Source organism: Gallus gallus, chromosome 3 (assembly GCF_016699485.2).
Source record: "Gallus gallus isolate bGalGal1 chromosome 3, bGalGal1.mat.broiler.GRCg7b, whole genome shotgun sequence".
Taxonomy (NCBI): Eukaryota; Metazoa; Chordata; class Aves; order Galliformes; family Phasianidae; genus Gallus; species Gallus gallus.
The window spans coordinates 92,423,540-92,437,992 of record NC_052534.1 but is presented as its reverse complement, the minus strand read 5'-3'; the positions used below and the strand labels follow the sequence as shown (position 1 = coordinate 92,437,992).

Here is a 14,453-nt window from a genome sequence, read left to right as displayed (position 1 = left end):
TTCAATTATTTGTAAGCCAAAGTAAAATGAGTTTTCACAGTGCTGCAACCTCCATAACTTCCAGAATTGAAAATGTGCAGTCATATGCACTTCTTTCTTGTTTTTAGCCTTTGTGTTGACTAAAGCTTTAATTCAAGTATATAGCATTCTTTGTTACAAAGGAAAAAAGCCCTAGCAGTTTTAGATTAATATGATACAATGATACAGAATTATATAATTTAAGGAGTTAAACACATTCCCTCCTCAAGATAATGAGATTAGATGATAGTTTAGTCCTCAGTACTTTGCAAATTGCCAAAGACTCATATCTAAGAGGCAGGTGTTGAGCATGTACACCAGCCTGGATTAAAACAGCAAGAAGTCTCTCAATGAGCTGATTAAATCCACAAGGAACTGAAAGAGCACGAAGCAGAAATAGTTTTCGCTTCTGGCAATGTTCATTTTTAACAGTCCTACTATTCCACACCAGTTAACACAAGAGCAAATTATATTCTCATGGACATCAGGTTTCTAACACTGGCACAGGACACTTGTGCCTCTGATTGCAGAAAACATGAAAGCATGTGCTTTAGTGCTGATACTAATACACATCTTTGGATGCTCTGCTGACAGTGCAAGCCTTTGGCCCTGTGGCTGCTTACAGGGTTAAATCCAAACTGCAAAAGACATAAACAGCTCACACATTGCTTTTACTAGCAATGTTTTGCCCAAGAAAGATCCAAAGATTAAAGACAATTCCTGTTGGATCAAATGCTTAATTTAACAGCTTTGGATTACTGATCTAATTTTCAAGTGCTGCTGTTGAACAGGAAAGGGAAAGAAAGGAGAGAGAGAAGGAAAAGGAGGAGGGGGTAAAGGGAGGGAGGAGAGTAGGAGAAGGGAAAAAAATCTTATTTGTTGGCCTTTTCTGTAATATTTATTTCTCAATATATTTGTAATTATTACTGGAGCATCCTTCCTATGAGGAAAGGCCGAGAGAGCTGGGACTCCTCAGCCTGGAGAACAGGTGGCTCAAAGGGGGTCTGTAAGTACCAGTAAGGAGAATGAAAATAGAACGGAGCCAGGTTCTTTTCATTGGTACCCAGTGCCAGGATGAGAGGCAATGGGCACAAACTGGAGGATGAGAGGTTCTGTCTGAGCGCCAGGAGCACTTCTGTGCTGCATGGTGATGGAGCACCAGCACAGGCTGCCCAGAGGCTGCAGGGTCTCCTTGGAGATGGATGTGGTGCTGGTGCGGCACACTGCTCTGGGTGTCCCCACTGGAGCAGGAGCTGTGCTAGATGCCAACCTCAGCCAGTATGTGACTCTGCTACTATTATAAAGGCTTTTAAAGGGACTTCTGTGATAGGAACCTTGAATAATGCCATGCTTCATAGTCCATATATCCATATATCCAGTATTTTGAGGGAAGTTAAAAAGCCCAGTGACCCAGTGATTTGTCTGGGGTGAGTATATAGTTTCATTTTTATCAAGCTTCTATTAGGAAAGCCTTTTGCAGAATAAATTCACTTTTTACTTTTTATTTTATGTTTTACCTTTCCAGAGCATATTGTGTAGCATAATCCACCAAATTAACAGCCTTCTGGATTGCCTCAGTAATGCAGTTATCTTCACTTGCTTCTCAACAGAAAAACAAAACAATAAAAAAAAAGAGATATTTCTTGAAATACATTTGTAATATAAATAGGTTTGCAATATTTTCCTATGCAATTATTCTCCATTAAACATATCTCTGTTATTCAGTGCTGGGTTTTCTGATCTTTCTAAAAAATAAGGTAAGAGTAGTAAATCAACATAACATATGAGGTGTTAGGCTTTCCTTCGTTTTCTTCCAGCATAAATCCAGCTATGCACACTGTGTAGTACCACACTTATAGGTTCATCTGAAAATGTGGCGTTATGTGAGGATTATGTTCTGTAGGCTTCATATGTATGTTGCATAAGGCTGTCCTTGGACTGAAAGGACAAGTCTGAGCTCCCATCACAGGTACCAGGAGCCATTCATATGATTCATTTAATGTTATTCTGATTTGTTACGCCTGAAAATGTTTTTACACCTAAATTAAAAACAGAGATTGATCTTTATAGTTAACACAGACTTTTAGAATTTAATATTGCAAGATTTTTAATTATCTTTAAGGGTTTTGCCTTTGAGAAATATATTTTGCTTAAAGTATTTTTTATAGTGTAATATTGATTTAGACTGTAATCTAGAAGAGCAGATCCATCTTCTATACCTGAATTCCACTCTCTCTCATTCTCTTTCATTTATTCATATATTCATTTTGTGTTAACTAACTTAAAATATAACCTCATTTTAAACTATATCTTTACCAGCAATTAATATGGGAGAATTAAATAGAGAATCTGCTTTAGAAAAATCAATCTGATCCTGCTTCACAGTGATGGTCCAAAATCTAGTTACTATCTAAAGTAGTCTTGAATATCAATTCAGGGGTTATTTATTTTATAGTCTGGATATCATTTTATTTTATCTGTGATTCTACAATAAACTTCAGAAGAAACCATTCCTAAGATCTTTCCCTTCCAAACCATATCTAACAGTCATAGAATCAATTAAGGAAATGTAAATATTGAAAAGTCCTGTTTCTTCACAATCTCTACTCCACTTTAATGTAAAATCAGCCTCTTGAAAATTATCCTCTCAAAATTCAATTTTGTATCTATTGCACTAGTCTACCACACCTCACTGATTTAGATTGATCAGATGTCAAATAAATAGCTCTGGTATTTAAAAATATGGGATTCTATCATTTGAATGTAGGTGCTTCTGCAGCCTGAGATGCTCTAAAATCCCTCCAGTAACCAGAGGGTCCTAATGGGAACAGATCCATGGAGATGTACAGCCTTGTGGGACAGCAGCAGCGTGCCACCTGGCACATCACATGGCAACTGACTGTAGTCCAGAGTGAGTAAAGCTAGCAACTATCACTCTGGTAGAGAAATCCAGCAATCATGCTTCTAAACATTACAGTAAACATATGGATGCCACTAAAAAATTAAATCACTCCTAGACATACATACGTACATAACTGAGATACACTGCATGTGCTGTGTAATCTCTTGTCAAGTGATGAAGCTGCATTTGGAAAGAAAGTGCTCATGGAATAATTCTCATGGAAGTCAGATAGAGTATTTTGCACATTAAAAAAAAAAAAAAAGAAGAAGAAAGAGAGAAAAGAAAAGATTAAGCTAAATTGCTTGACAAAATAAAATGATATGTGTTTTATCTGTTACTTACCGAAGAGGACATCTTTGCCTGTCTGAAGGAAAGAGAAGAAAACAGCTGTGAAGGCTATAGCTGCTGAAATTCCCAAAACAATGAACACTTTCATCTAGAAGAAAGAAGAGAGAAATGTTTACAAAATAGATACCTTCATTTTATAGATAATTACAAGCCATATTATAAATAATTTCTTGTGCATGGTAGATTTTACTATTAAATAAGATTTCTAGCCAAATTCTTGAGTATGCTATTGAAATTTAAAATATTCATTTTTAGAAATGATTGTATTTCCTTTTCTCTATTTTCATTCCTTATTAATTCTTTTCCCCTTTGGGAAACTTGTAGTACAAGGAGATACAACACTTCTTGGTAGCATGATACATTCTGACAGTATTAGCAATGCTTAGCCTACATAATAGAAATTAAGCAATATTTTACCATTTATTTTGAACTTCTGTGTCTTAATATGGTTTGATTATAATTTTGTGTTACACACAAAACTGTGAAACTGGCCAAACTAAGAATAAAATAACATCTACCAGACCTGTCTATAGTTCTGTCCATGTATAACTGTACTATCAAAGCTGTACAACAAATATATTCACATTGCAAATATGTGCTACATTTTCCATTTCAATACACTGTTTTGCTGGTAGCTTTTACAGCAGTACAAATACATATATAAATTATTCAAGAAGCAATATTTTTCACATGCTACATTTTGATCAATAAAGAAAATAATAAATTAACAAATCAACTACAAATTCAGTGTAGTAGTATTACCCAAAGGAAGTCAACGTGAAAGCATCCCTTATTTTCCACAACTTAATATGATGAAGTTGCTCTGGAAAATAGCAAGAAATGTTTCATAGTCTGACCTTTTGTCTGCTGAGCAGCTGATCTTCCACAGTTCTGTACTTTATTGATGGCAGTAACTCTTCTGAAATATTAAAGTGAAGTACTTTCCTGGGGCCCAGCCTACACTATCAGCTTGACACAGTGCTACTCACTCAAGCTTTAAAAGTGCAAATGATTTCAAAAATCTTTTTTCGCCACTGTATATTCACACAGTGCAGAAACTGATGTTAGAGCTTCGCTTGCTTATTTTTCCTGTTAATATGTGAACAGTTACTTATGTAGTTACTTCTTAGACTTCTTTTTAAAGGAAATGCAAAGGAAATTTACTGAAGTACCTCCTGGGTACAGTTTCCATTAGTTCATTTTGTCAATAAATTTGGAAAAGAAGGTAAATTTGTGTCCTATTTTATCATTTCTGGTATTGACTCTTTACCGAAATGATCTTATGTGATCATTATGTGATCTTATGTGATAGCCCCCAGGTTGCCTACCAAGTTTCTTGAATGGACATTTACTTTGTATTGTTCTCTCAAGCAATCCATTTTACATTTCCAAGGCTGCTTGTTTTTATTTATATTTTTTCAATGCCATTGTTTCTTCTAAAGTCAATATTTTGACCTAAGGTGTTTTTTTGTTTGTTTGTTATTCATGTCCTATTTAGGCAGGGAGATCAAATTCAGCCCTGGAATAAGGATTGAGGTATTCATGTCATTTTTGCTGGTCTTTACAGGGAAATCACAAGATGGAGCCAAAGATCAGTGCTTTACTCTATGCCATACATAATAAGTAGAAGCTTAGTAGCAGGAAGCATCCTGGAGCTTCTGTACATCATGTACAGTGACAAAAGAAAACTCATGAACATGGGAACAGGTTGAAGGCAAAACACAAGGCTTTTATATTAGCCAACTTAAGTTAAGGAATATAACCATAATCCTATTTCCTGCATGGATGAGTGGACGTGAGTGAAAAGGAATCAAAGAGTAAAGGGAAAGACCTTCACTGGATAAGTAAGTTTCAGCTACTCAGGTGGGGGCCTTTCCTTACATAAGAAAATGTAAAGAGGATGGACTTTTTGCATGACACAGCAAAACACTGAGTAAAGCAGATACATTCCAAACTTCTAGTAGAATAGAGAGCGTTTAAGTATTCATAAATATTCATAAGTATGAAGCATTTCATATACTTCACAAGTATCATGAGTCTCATTTCTGAGAGCTGAGGGACTTTCTTAACATGTAAAAATGGGCCTGTTTTTCTCCGCAGTTCTAGTCAAAAACCAGAGCTTTCCTGCAGAGTTCAAGATCTTCCTTAACATTTAAATTAGAATCTTAGCCTTTGCTCATTTATTACACTTAAAGTATTTGTAAACATTGGACTGTACTTTGTTACCAGCAGCAAACTGATCTATGAGGAAAAACATGAAAGGCAACATGAATGTTGCTTCTTTTGATGAAAATATAAATACAGTTTGTATCATAACTAATTATTTAAATAGTGTGTTTATCTGCCCTGTGAGTCTCAATCAGCTTTACTTAGAAAATATGGGAAGTCTTTATTACGTTGGATGAGTACAAATAGATGCAGAAATATTCTCAGTCTTATTGTAGCTCATTAAGAATCCTGTTATTGTTAACTGCCGAAAGAGAATTTATTGGCTTAAGAACAACTTCAATTTTTGAATCCAAGATTCATATATTGCCTACTTGTCAGTGAAGATTAGTTGGATAAATATCTTGCTGAATGAATACCTCTTATTCTGAATCTTCCATTATTCACTTGTCTTCAGCCATTATTACTGTGTCATACCTTTCTGTTGATCAGTGACTGCACAGATCAACGACTGTCTAAACATGAAAGACAAGTATAAAACAATACTATTGTTAAGTATCACTGTTGAAAGAAGCAGTAGTCAATCCCAACAGCTAACAACATTAGTGCTTAGGTTTTAAAATAACACATTAAATTTCTTATACTTCCAAGATTTGAATTTGTACATGAAGAGCAGTACGGTGTCTATTTGTGTTCTTAAATGTTAAAGACCTACAAGGTAAGCTATTAATAAACTCAGTTCAAGGGAACACCCCTAAGCAACAGAATTTGCAGTTATTCACACAAACAAATTTCTGCAGCCTTACAACATTACTCAGAATGAATATTCCATAATCAAAATATTATGCAATTTCAACTGATATTTGATACAGGGAACAGACATTTATCTAACCTTAGAAAGACTCCTATATTCGCACTGCAACAGCTTGTAGCCTACCAGGCATTATTGGTCCTTACAAGCATTGGGGTAGAATGAGAGACCTCCAAGATAAATCTGGATATTTTTGATAATAGAAAACAATATTTTTCAGGATTTAGCAGCAATGTTGGGCACTAGCATAGCATGAAGGTGGGTGTCTAAATTGTAATAGAAAAATTAGTCTCTTAAAATTCCATGAATGCTTTTGCAGAGGAGAAGCAAAAAAGTATAACTATCAGGAACTCCAATAGAAGCAGTTTTGCCTAGGTTCCGGTTTAGCATTGCACAAATATCAGCAATCAGACTCATCCCAGTTAATTCAGCAAAGTGTGACAAAGCCAGAAAAACATAATGTGAAAGAAAAACAGATTATAAGAAGAGTCTATCAGCTTCACTGATACCTTGACTTTAGGCAACTTAGTGACTTCAAGAAGAATCTACAAAGTTAAACTAGGCTTTCGAGGAGAATCTGCTCTATTCCTTGTCTGAACTCACACCAAGCTTGCATACCACCGTGTGAAAACTCTGCCTTAACTAAAGAGCAAATCATGATTTATGTGGAAGCAAGTGAAACAGATGAAGAATTTAAGATATATATACTCAGAAGGTCTAAAATTCAATGGCATGAATCACAGAAGTTTTTATTTTTAAAATGTGACAGAAAAATCATTTTTCATCTTGATAAAGCATTGATTTCACCAAATTCAGTCTCTTTCAGATATAGCATTTTAAGGGAAACTTAATGGCAGGATTTCTAACTTCTTATTATTAATGGCTGTCTTGCAGAGACCACAGAAGTATCATATAATGAAGGTTATGGCTTGGAGTTAGGGGTGGTGGGTAAATACATCACATGTCATGTAGTCATAAAGCTGATCGAGTACTAACAATGTAAATAGCATGATCTTTTGTAACTTAAAAATAAAGTTGTCTTAAGAAGACAAGACAATGACCATGAAATACAATTACAGCAGACAAGTTTTGGTATTCTGCCTGTGAATGAGGGTTAGTGTGATTAGTGGAAAATCCACAAGAGGATTTAAGATCCCAGAAAGAAAATTGAGAAGTGCTGGTGCTGAAAGTGATTTGTTGCTGTACTTAAAGTGCACAGAGCTGGGCAGTATTCCTGCCCTTTTTCTGTAGTGCTTTGCAGTGAGTGAAATATCCACAGAAGTCTTGGTAGGAGCTTTGACATATAGATCCTTCATGAGAGAAGATCCGTCAATACCAATTGGAACTTTGTCCAATGTCTTTCATCTTCTACCTCCCAACAAAGAGTTGCTGTGAAAATTCTAGCAGCGGCAGCACACTTTCATTTTGTACCCATCACGTGAAAGAACAAAAAGAGATGGTGTAAAAGTGCTCAGGTAAAGAACACAAATACCTATGAAAAGAGATGAGAGGTAATCCTGACTGAATAAAAGCTATAATTTGGAGTGAGAAGAGAGAATGCTATACCATGTAGCTTGTTTTATGCCATATGTATGGCTCTCGGCAGTTCTTAGCTGCATCAGGAGCCAGTATGATGGCACTGGTACATCCTATTCTGAAGAACCTTATTCTCTCTCCACACTATACAAAAAGCCTCAGTTTTGCTTGGCTAGATACCTTTCCTTAGACAGTGCACCTGTCAAGTCTGTGTTATCAACATTATGATTAAGAATCCATGGGCAAATATATTTCATTAAATTGAAATAACAGTGCTTGAACTCATGATCACACTTAAACCATTTTCTACTGGTCTGCTTTATTGAATTGCCTGGTAGGTTTCCCAAGCATGGGAAACTTCCCAAATTTATTATTTCATTTGTAATTAATTTTTTGATAAATCCAAAGATTAAGGCAATGGTGAATATTAACACAGTAAGAAGTTGTTTCAGAGATGGAATTGTCAAACAGTTTGTAGAAAGAGGTATTAAAAGAAAACAGACATTGAAAAATTAGATTTCTATTCGGTAAAAGTAGTTTTAAAATAATTTCACAATATGGCCATCAGCTCATTAAGTAGATTGTTCAGTAGACATCCTACATTATAAAAGCACTTTATTAATTGAAAAACACTATAAATCTAAAGAAAACAGTTCAAGAGTATTTCAGCCAAGTTCATATTCACTTGAGTAAATGTGCATGCTTCTGAATCAGTCTCCAGTTTTTCATTGGTGTGTCACAAATCAGGAAAGTAAATGATCTGCAGAAGTTCAGCTAAACATTCTCCACAAATTAAGAGGTCACACAGCACCACTCCGGGACATTTAGTGTTCAAGTGTATCTTATGACTGTATATTGTAAACATCTTGGCTATCTGACGTCATGTCAAGGTTCCACTGAACTTGAGCTGTTGATTTTAATGCCCTGCTGAGTTTGAAGTATTCTGTAGCTTAATAAATTGTTTTAGAAAACTCCCAGACTGAAAAAAAAAACCAAAAAAAACAAAAAAACCACAAGCAATGCTATAGCTCACATTTTTTGCACTTAACTATACATAGGAAAAATGAACATGAGAAATACTGGGCAATCAGCATGAAATGTTAACTAATGACAAGAATGAAAATAATCATATTTAAATGTCAGAGATTAAACAGAGGATGGTTCAAATAGTTGAAGAAATTAGAGTCGTGTCTGTGTGTATGTGTAACAGTATATAGGGCTACACATAAAACTATATACAAATAGTCACAATAAAATAACTCATTTTCCACTAAATTCTCCATAGCCTAAATGAAGCAAAAAAAAAAAAAAAAAAAAAAGATATACACTGTGATAGACCGACAAATCCAGCTACTCCTCCTATTTTAACCTCTAGCTTAACACAAGGCCTGTAGTAGCATGTGGGCAGGTATTTATTATGGGCAATCCGAGACAAGGTGGCAGATCAGCTGATACCTGCTCATGTGCATGTCGCTGTAAACCACCTGGACATTTTTGCATACTGCTACATGTAGTACAGCTGGAAAATCTTTTCTTTTTTTCTAAAAAACATACCCCATACTTCTTTAGGCTTGTCATTGAATCTTGAAGCAAAATGTAGCCCTCTCACAATAGATAGCAAAACAAATCTGTGCCCTAGTCAGCTGAATGGTATTTAACGGCAGTACTGTTTGCCTCCTGAGAGGATCACAGATCCCCTCAGAAATAACTAAATTTGTATTAATGAGAAATAAACACTCTGTGGAAATGTTGTTTGATGGGAAGCAACACTTCTAGGTGCTCTTTGGTAGCATAGCAGTACCATGTGCTCTCCAAATGGGTTTTGACTCTGTCTTAATGTAAGTATGCCATAGTATAACTTCAACTGTGCAGTATTTCAGCATTTAGATATTCTTTAGATCTTTTTCCTGCTTTTCAATAATATCATCGAGGATCAAAGAGCTTCTTAGAATCCAAAAGACACGAGTGCCTTTACTGGTAAATGCTACCAATGTTACATAGTGGAGTTTGCACATCAGCACTGGAGTCTCTGGAACTGAAAGCTACAGCTGTACACTAAATTAAATGCACCTGGGGCACTATAGCCTTCACTTGTGCTAGTGGAACTCTCCAATCAGGATGTATGTATCTAAACTGCCTGTAACAAACCTTGCTAACTCCTCAGGCATGCCAATGGACTGCTTAACAGGTGTGAGGAAAAAACTGTACTAGAGACAATTTCCACAATTATACCAGAGAGATACACAGATCCTCTGAAGATTTCCTGCTGAAGTTTAATTTACTAGCATTGAAGTAAGAAAAGGATCTTCAGTAAGGAAAACAGTTGGGAATCAATTAATCAATCTTTTTATTCAGTTTTTCAGTATGATTGAATGGCACGGAAGGCCGAAGCATCTCAGACTCCTCTCTGTGTGGTGAAATATATCATTATAACATTCCTAGGCTTTCCTGATGCCCTCTAAGAAGAGACGAGCTTTTCAGAACTCTAATGGGAGTACATGATTAATCATTTCTGGTTGGGTATTCATCCGTAAATAAGGACACACTACTTGATAGGACCAGGAGATGGTCAGTGATGTGACAAAGATAATGATGTACCTTTGAAGAACCATGAACAAGAAGTCAGTCTTGTGCAGACAGAGGAGAAAACATTAAGCAGAGCCTGAAGTCCTGTGCATAACTCTAACAGACATGTTTATAATCTTCATGCATCATTTAAAACCAAACAGTGTAATGACACCACGTCATTTTTCTTAACATACACAAGTCTAGAAATGATGTTCCCTCTTTTTCCTCTGACGCAAAGAGAAGTTTAGATCCTCTACTTCTGTTCAGCTTCTAAGCACTGTTACTCAATAACCATGACAGCATGTAAGTACTTGAATTTACATCAGTAAAATAAAAAAGTCCTCGCACCTACGTGCCCATGCAGATCCACCACTAGAATACAGGGTCCAAATAACTTGTGACTTGAGGGAGGCAATGCACGTTCTCACAAGTTATTTATTCTTAAGTCTAGCTGTAACGGATAAACACAGCGGGCTCATGGCCTCCAACAGACAGGTATTTGTAGCTACCCATGCATAGGGAAAAGCAGTGGGGAAGAAAGCAAGATGCTGATGAGTGTAGATCTCATATTTCCCAGAAAATTAGCCACTGGAGGAGCATGCCCTGATTGCCCTGAATTAACTGTCACCTCTTGAGATCTCATCTGAGACAAACAGCTTTATTTGCCAAGGCAGTGAATATATCTGCCTTATCAAGAAGGTGATTTTTATGCAAAGTTACCATCATTTTGTCAGCTGTAAAGTACTCCACTGCTATATCAGCATTATATCAATACGAGCAAATTTGTTGCAGCACAGGAAACTCATCTTGGGTAATGTGATGTACTTTCTCTGGCAGATAGAGACATTAACATAGGCCAGGAAAGCCAGAAACAAACAGGTTAAAGGGTGGCAGAGGCAGAAAGTGTGTCTTTTAAAGGGGGAACACATGAAAAGTGGCAATAGTAATGGGTAGGAAAAGGCATAACATTCCTGGAAGTCTGCCGGTGCCAGTAGCAGCAATTATATGGCAGAAGAAAGCTGCCAGCAGCACTGTTTGTTTCCTGTGCAACAGACAGTCTGTGGTACATATAGCTAGCAAGCAGATGGCAAGAGCCCCACAGGAAATGGAGTTCATGATGACTTTTGCACTCCACTGCTTGTGCCATAACATTCTTTTGAAAATAAACCATTACCAGACCTGGCACATGCACTAACAGATGCTTCATCTTGGTTTCTGGACAGCAGACAGGAAAGTTCCCCTGAGAGCAGGAAGGAGACACTCATGAAGCTATGAATGTTCCAGCACGTACAACTTTTATATGTATACATATACTACTTTGCCTCTGAAATGCCATGTGTCTACAAATCCAATGTGCAAGTCACAGGCCTATAGATCCAGTGTCCAAGAATGAAGAAAGTCATTGTATTTTCCCCAGGAGAGCTCACAGGAACTTCACAAATCTCATTATACAGTGAAGTAGATGTTTTACTCTCAATTATTGTGCTGGAGAATTTGGGTTCAAGACATCAGAAGGCCAAACAGGCACAAGCACATTCCACTTTGTTACATGGGACATCCTGCAGAAGTGAAGAGTCCTGAATCAAAAGTACTAGTAGTAAATATGTCTAGTATTGTTTCTGGCTTGTTTCAGGGTATTCTATGTCTATTAACTCTAACAGCTTTCAAGAGTAACCAGCTTCTCAGAGGATGAAATAGTTAAGAATTAGCAAAGGACAGCTATCCACGAGCATTTTAATACACTTAAATACAATAGTTCTGTAAAAAGAAAATGTTGGCCTACTATTTTAATCTGCTTCCTGTGTCCATGTTAACTTGCACAGCATGTAAGCCATTATGTTCAGGAGGCTCAGCTATCCCTGCACACGTGACAAGTTACTGTGACCAATTTTCCACAGTATTTTCCATTCAATTCTCCAATTAATTTCTTCTTTTTCCTCACTTGTGTTACCTCTAGCTCATTTATCACCTGAAGTTTCACTTTATCTCCATGTTCTTCACATTGGCCAATGCTTCAGGTATTTCTCTCACTCTCAATCAAAGGTACAGACATTTGCCATTCTTCTGGGACAGGACAGACTCCTTTCAGGCCTCCCTTCATTTTTACCTCTATCATTGCCTTTAGACCCCTTTTGCTGACCCCACACTTCTATTTTTACTTTTCCAATTATTTCTGATGCCCCTATCCTCAAGATAATCTGACTTTACCTCCTTCTTTCTATTTTCCTTCACATTCTTTTTCCTCACTCTGCTTATTTTGTCCGAGGTCTCCTTTAACTATCACTTAACCATTCTCCTGTTTTCCACCATAATTTTAGATCAAACAGGGATGCTTTAAAAATATGAAGAGGTAATACTTCATGCTTGTTATAAAAAAAAAAATAATACTCTTAAGGTAAAATCCTTGGACTAGGTCGTACTTCCTACTAACTCAGACTGGTGTAAATCAGCAGGGACTACTGCTGGATTGGAAACTACCCAGTATGAGACCACAAAATGATTGTTCTTCAAGTCTGTGCCTATCACAGGGCCTCAGTTAAAATCTATTACCTCTGTGCTTGGTAGGTGTAATACTATAACGGGACAGAAAAGACTGTGAAAACAGTGGGGTGGCAAAGTCTTTAGCTGCAAGAAATGAGAACGAGCCCAAGTGCAGCAGCCACAGAAATAAAGGAAAAGAGCTACTTACCTCTAGAAGGACTCAGACAGGCAGAGATCTCCAGCAAAAGATACCCTTACCTCCACTGCCAACCCTTCAATGAGGTCTGGAAAGGGGTGGAACCTGGCTCCACCCCTTCCGATCACTCAGCTGCATTGCATGCACCTGAGCTCCCCTGGGTTGGCCCTGCCTTCCCACCAGGTGCTCAACCACTGGTTCAGGCCATGACTTAGCATTTTCACTACAGTAGGCAGTAAGTATTTCAGGCAATGGGAGTTTCACAGATGGTACAGATACCAAATAAGTAGTCTTAAACCCTTATAGCTCTACTTTTAATATAATCTTGTGAAGTTTCTACTTTGGATGCACTAAAGCTGCACCTGAATCATTAAACACCAAAGTACAGGTTTAAGAAAAAAGCAGAAGAGCTTCTCTTAAATTAGTTAAAAACTAACCTACCCCATTTCTCTGCCAACTGCAACACTGCCAGTCCAGAGTTCATGGACTGCAGTGAAGACTGAGTGTGACCTACTTTCAGAGAAGTGAACTGTGCAGAGATTAGCTCCCTTTGGGGGGGAAAAAATGGGAAGTTTAAAACTAGCAGCAATCAGCATTAAAAAAAAAAAAAAACCTCAAGAAAAAAAAAAAAGTTATTACTTTGAAATTAGCCACTGTCTACACACTTTGTCTGCAGTTGAAATAAAAATATTTTTTCCCAATTAGAAGAAAGTTTCTTCTCTTTTGGACTGTGTATGGCAGAAGATAATTCAGCTCCATAAGTCCAAGCATGAAAGAAAACAAAGCAGCTTAAATAGTTAATATAATTTAGTGCAAAGCAATTACATCTATTGCCACAAGAAGCAAAATTTACTACCACAGGGAACTGAAGAAGTTCAGTATGTCAATATGTCACAGTAAAATACAATATAAACTGCATGTAAATGAGACCTTCTGCACAACTCTGCATTTTGCATTATAGAGCTATTGGATGGAGAATGGATGATTCCTTTGGACTGGAGCTCAGGATTACACCTCCCCAGCTGATAGCCCTGACTTCTGGGTTACACAGTGCTTCTGCAGGAAGCCAAAAAATGCTGCCTCTTGAGATGGAGAAGGCAGCTACCACATCCAGGGGCTCAGGAATATGTTGAAGCCAGAAAGAGAGGCTGCTTAAAAAAAATATGCATCCTCTTGCTACCTGCTCTCCCTCAGCTGTGCTTCATGCAGTGGTGCTGCTCTAAGCCTGGCATGCTGATGGTCCTCCCCCTTTCAGAGCTCACTGGAGCTGAAATCCAGGCTGTGAACCATCAGGTAGGCAAGTATCTTGGTGCCTCTTCCAATGAAGTAGCCCTCAGCAGAGAAGGTAGGTAAGCATGTTAGCATACTTCAATTCACAACTAAGAGATTTTGAACATTTTACCACCATATAGGTTGTCATTGGTAAT

The 14,453-nt window shown here is 37.2% G+C and overlaps 1 protein-coding gene across 1 annotated transcript in view; it reads right to left on the bottom strand.

The window, feature by feature from the left end:
• The window catches only part of TPO (thyroid peroxidase), a 49,045-nt gene extending 35,961 nt beyond the window's left edge, over window positions 1–13,084 (bottom strand). Inside the window, 4 exon segments of the mRNA XM_046939321.1 lie at window positions 1,536–1,617; window positions 3,050–3,100; window positions 3,263–3,356; window positions 13,039–13,084. Coding sequence (XP_046795277.1) covers window positions 1,536–1,617; window positions 3,050–3,100; window positions 3,263–3,356 — 227 coding nt within the window. The 5' untranslated portion in view covers window positions 13,039–13,084.
• Between the last annotated feature and the right edge of the window lie 1,369 nt (window positions 13,085–14,453).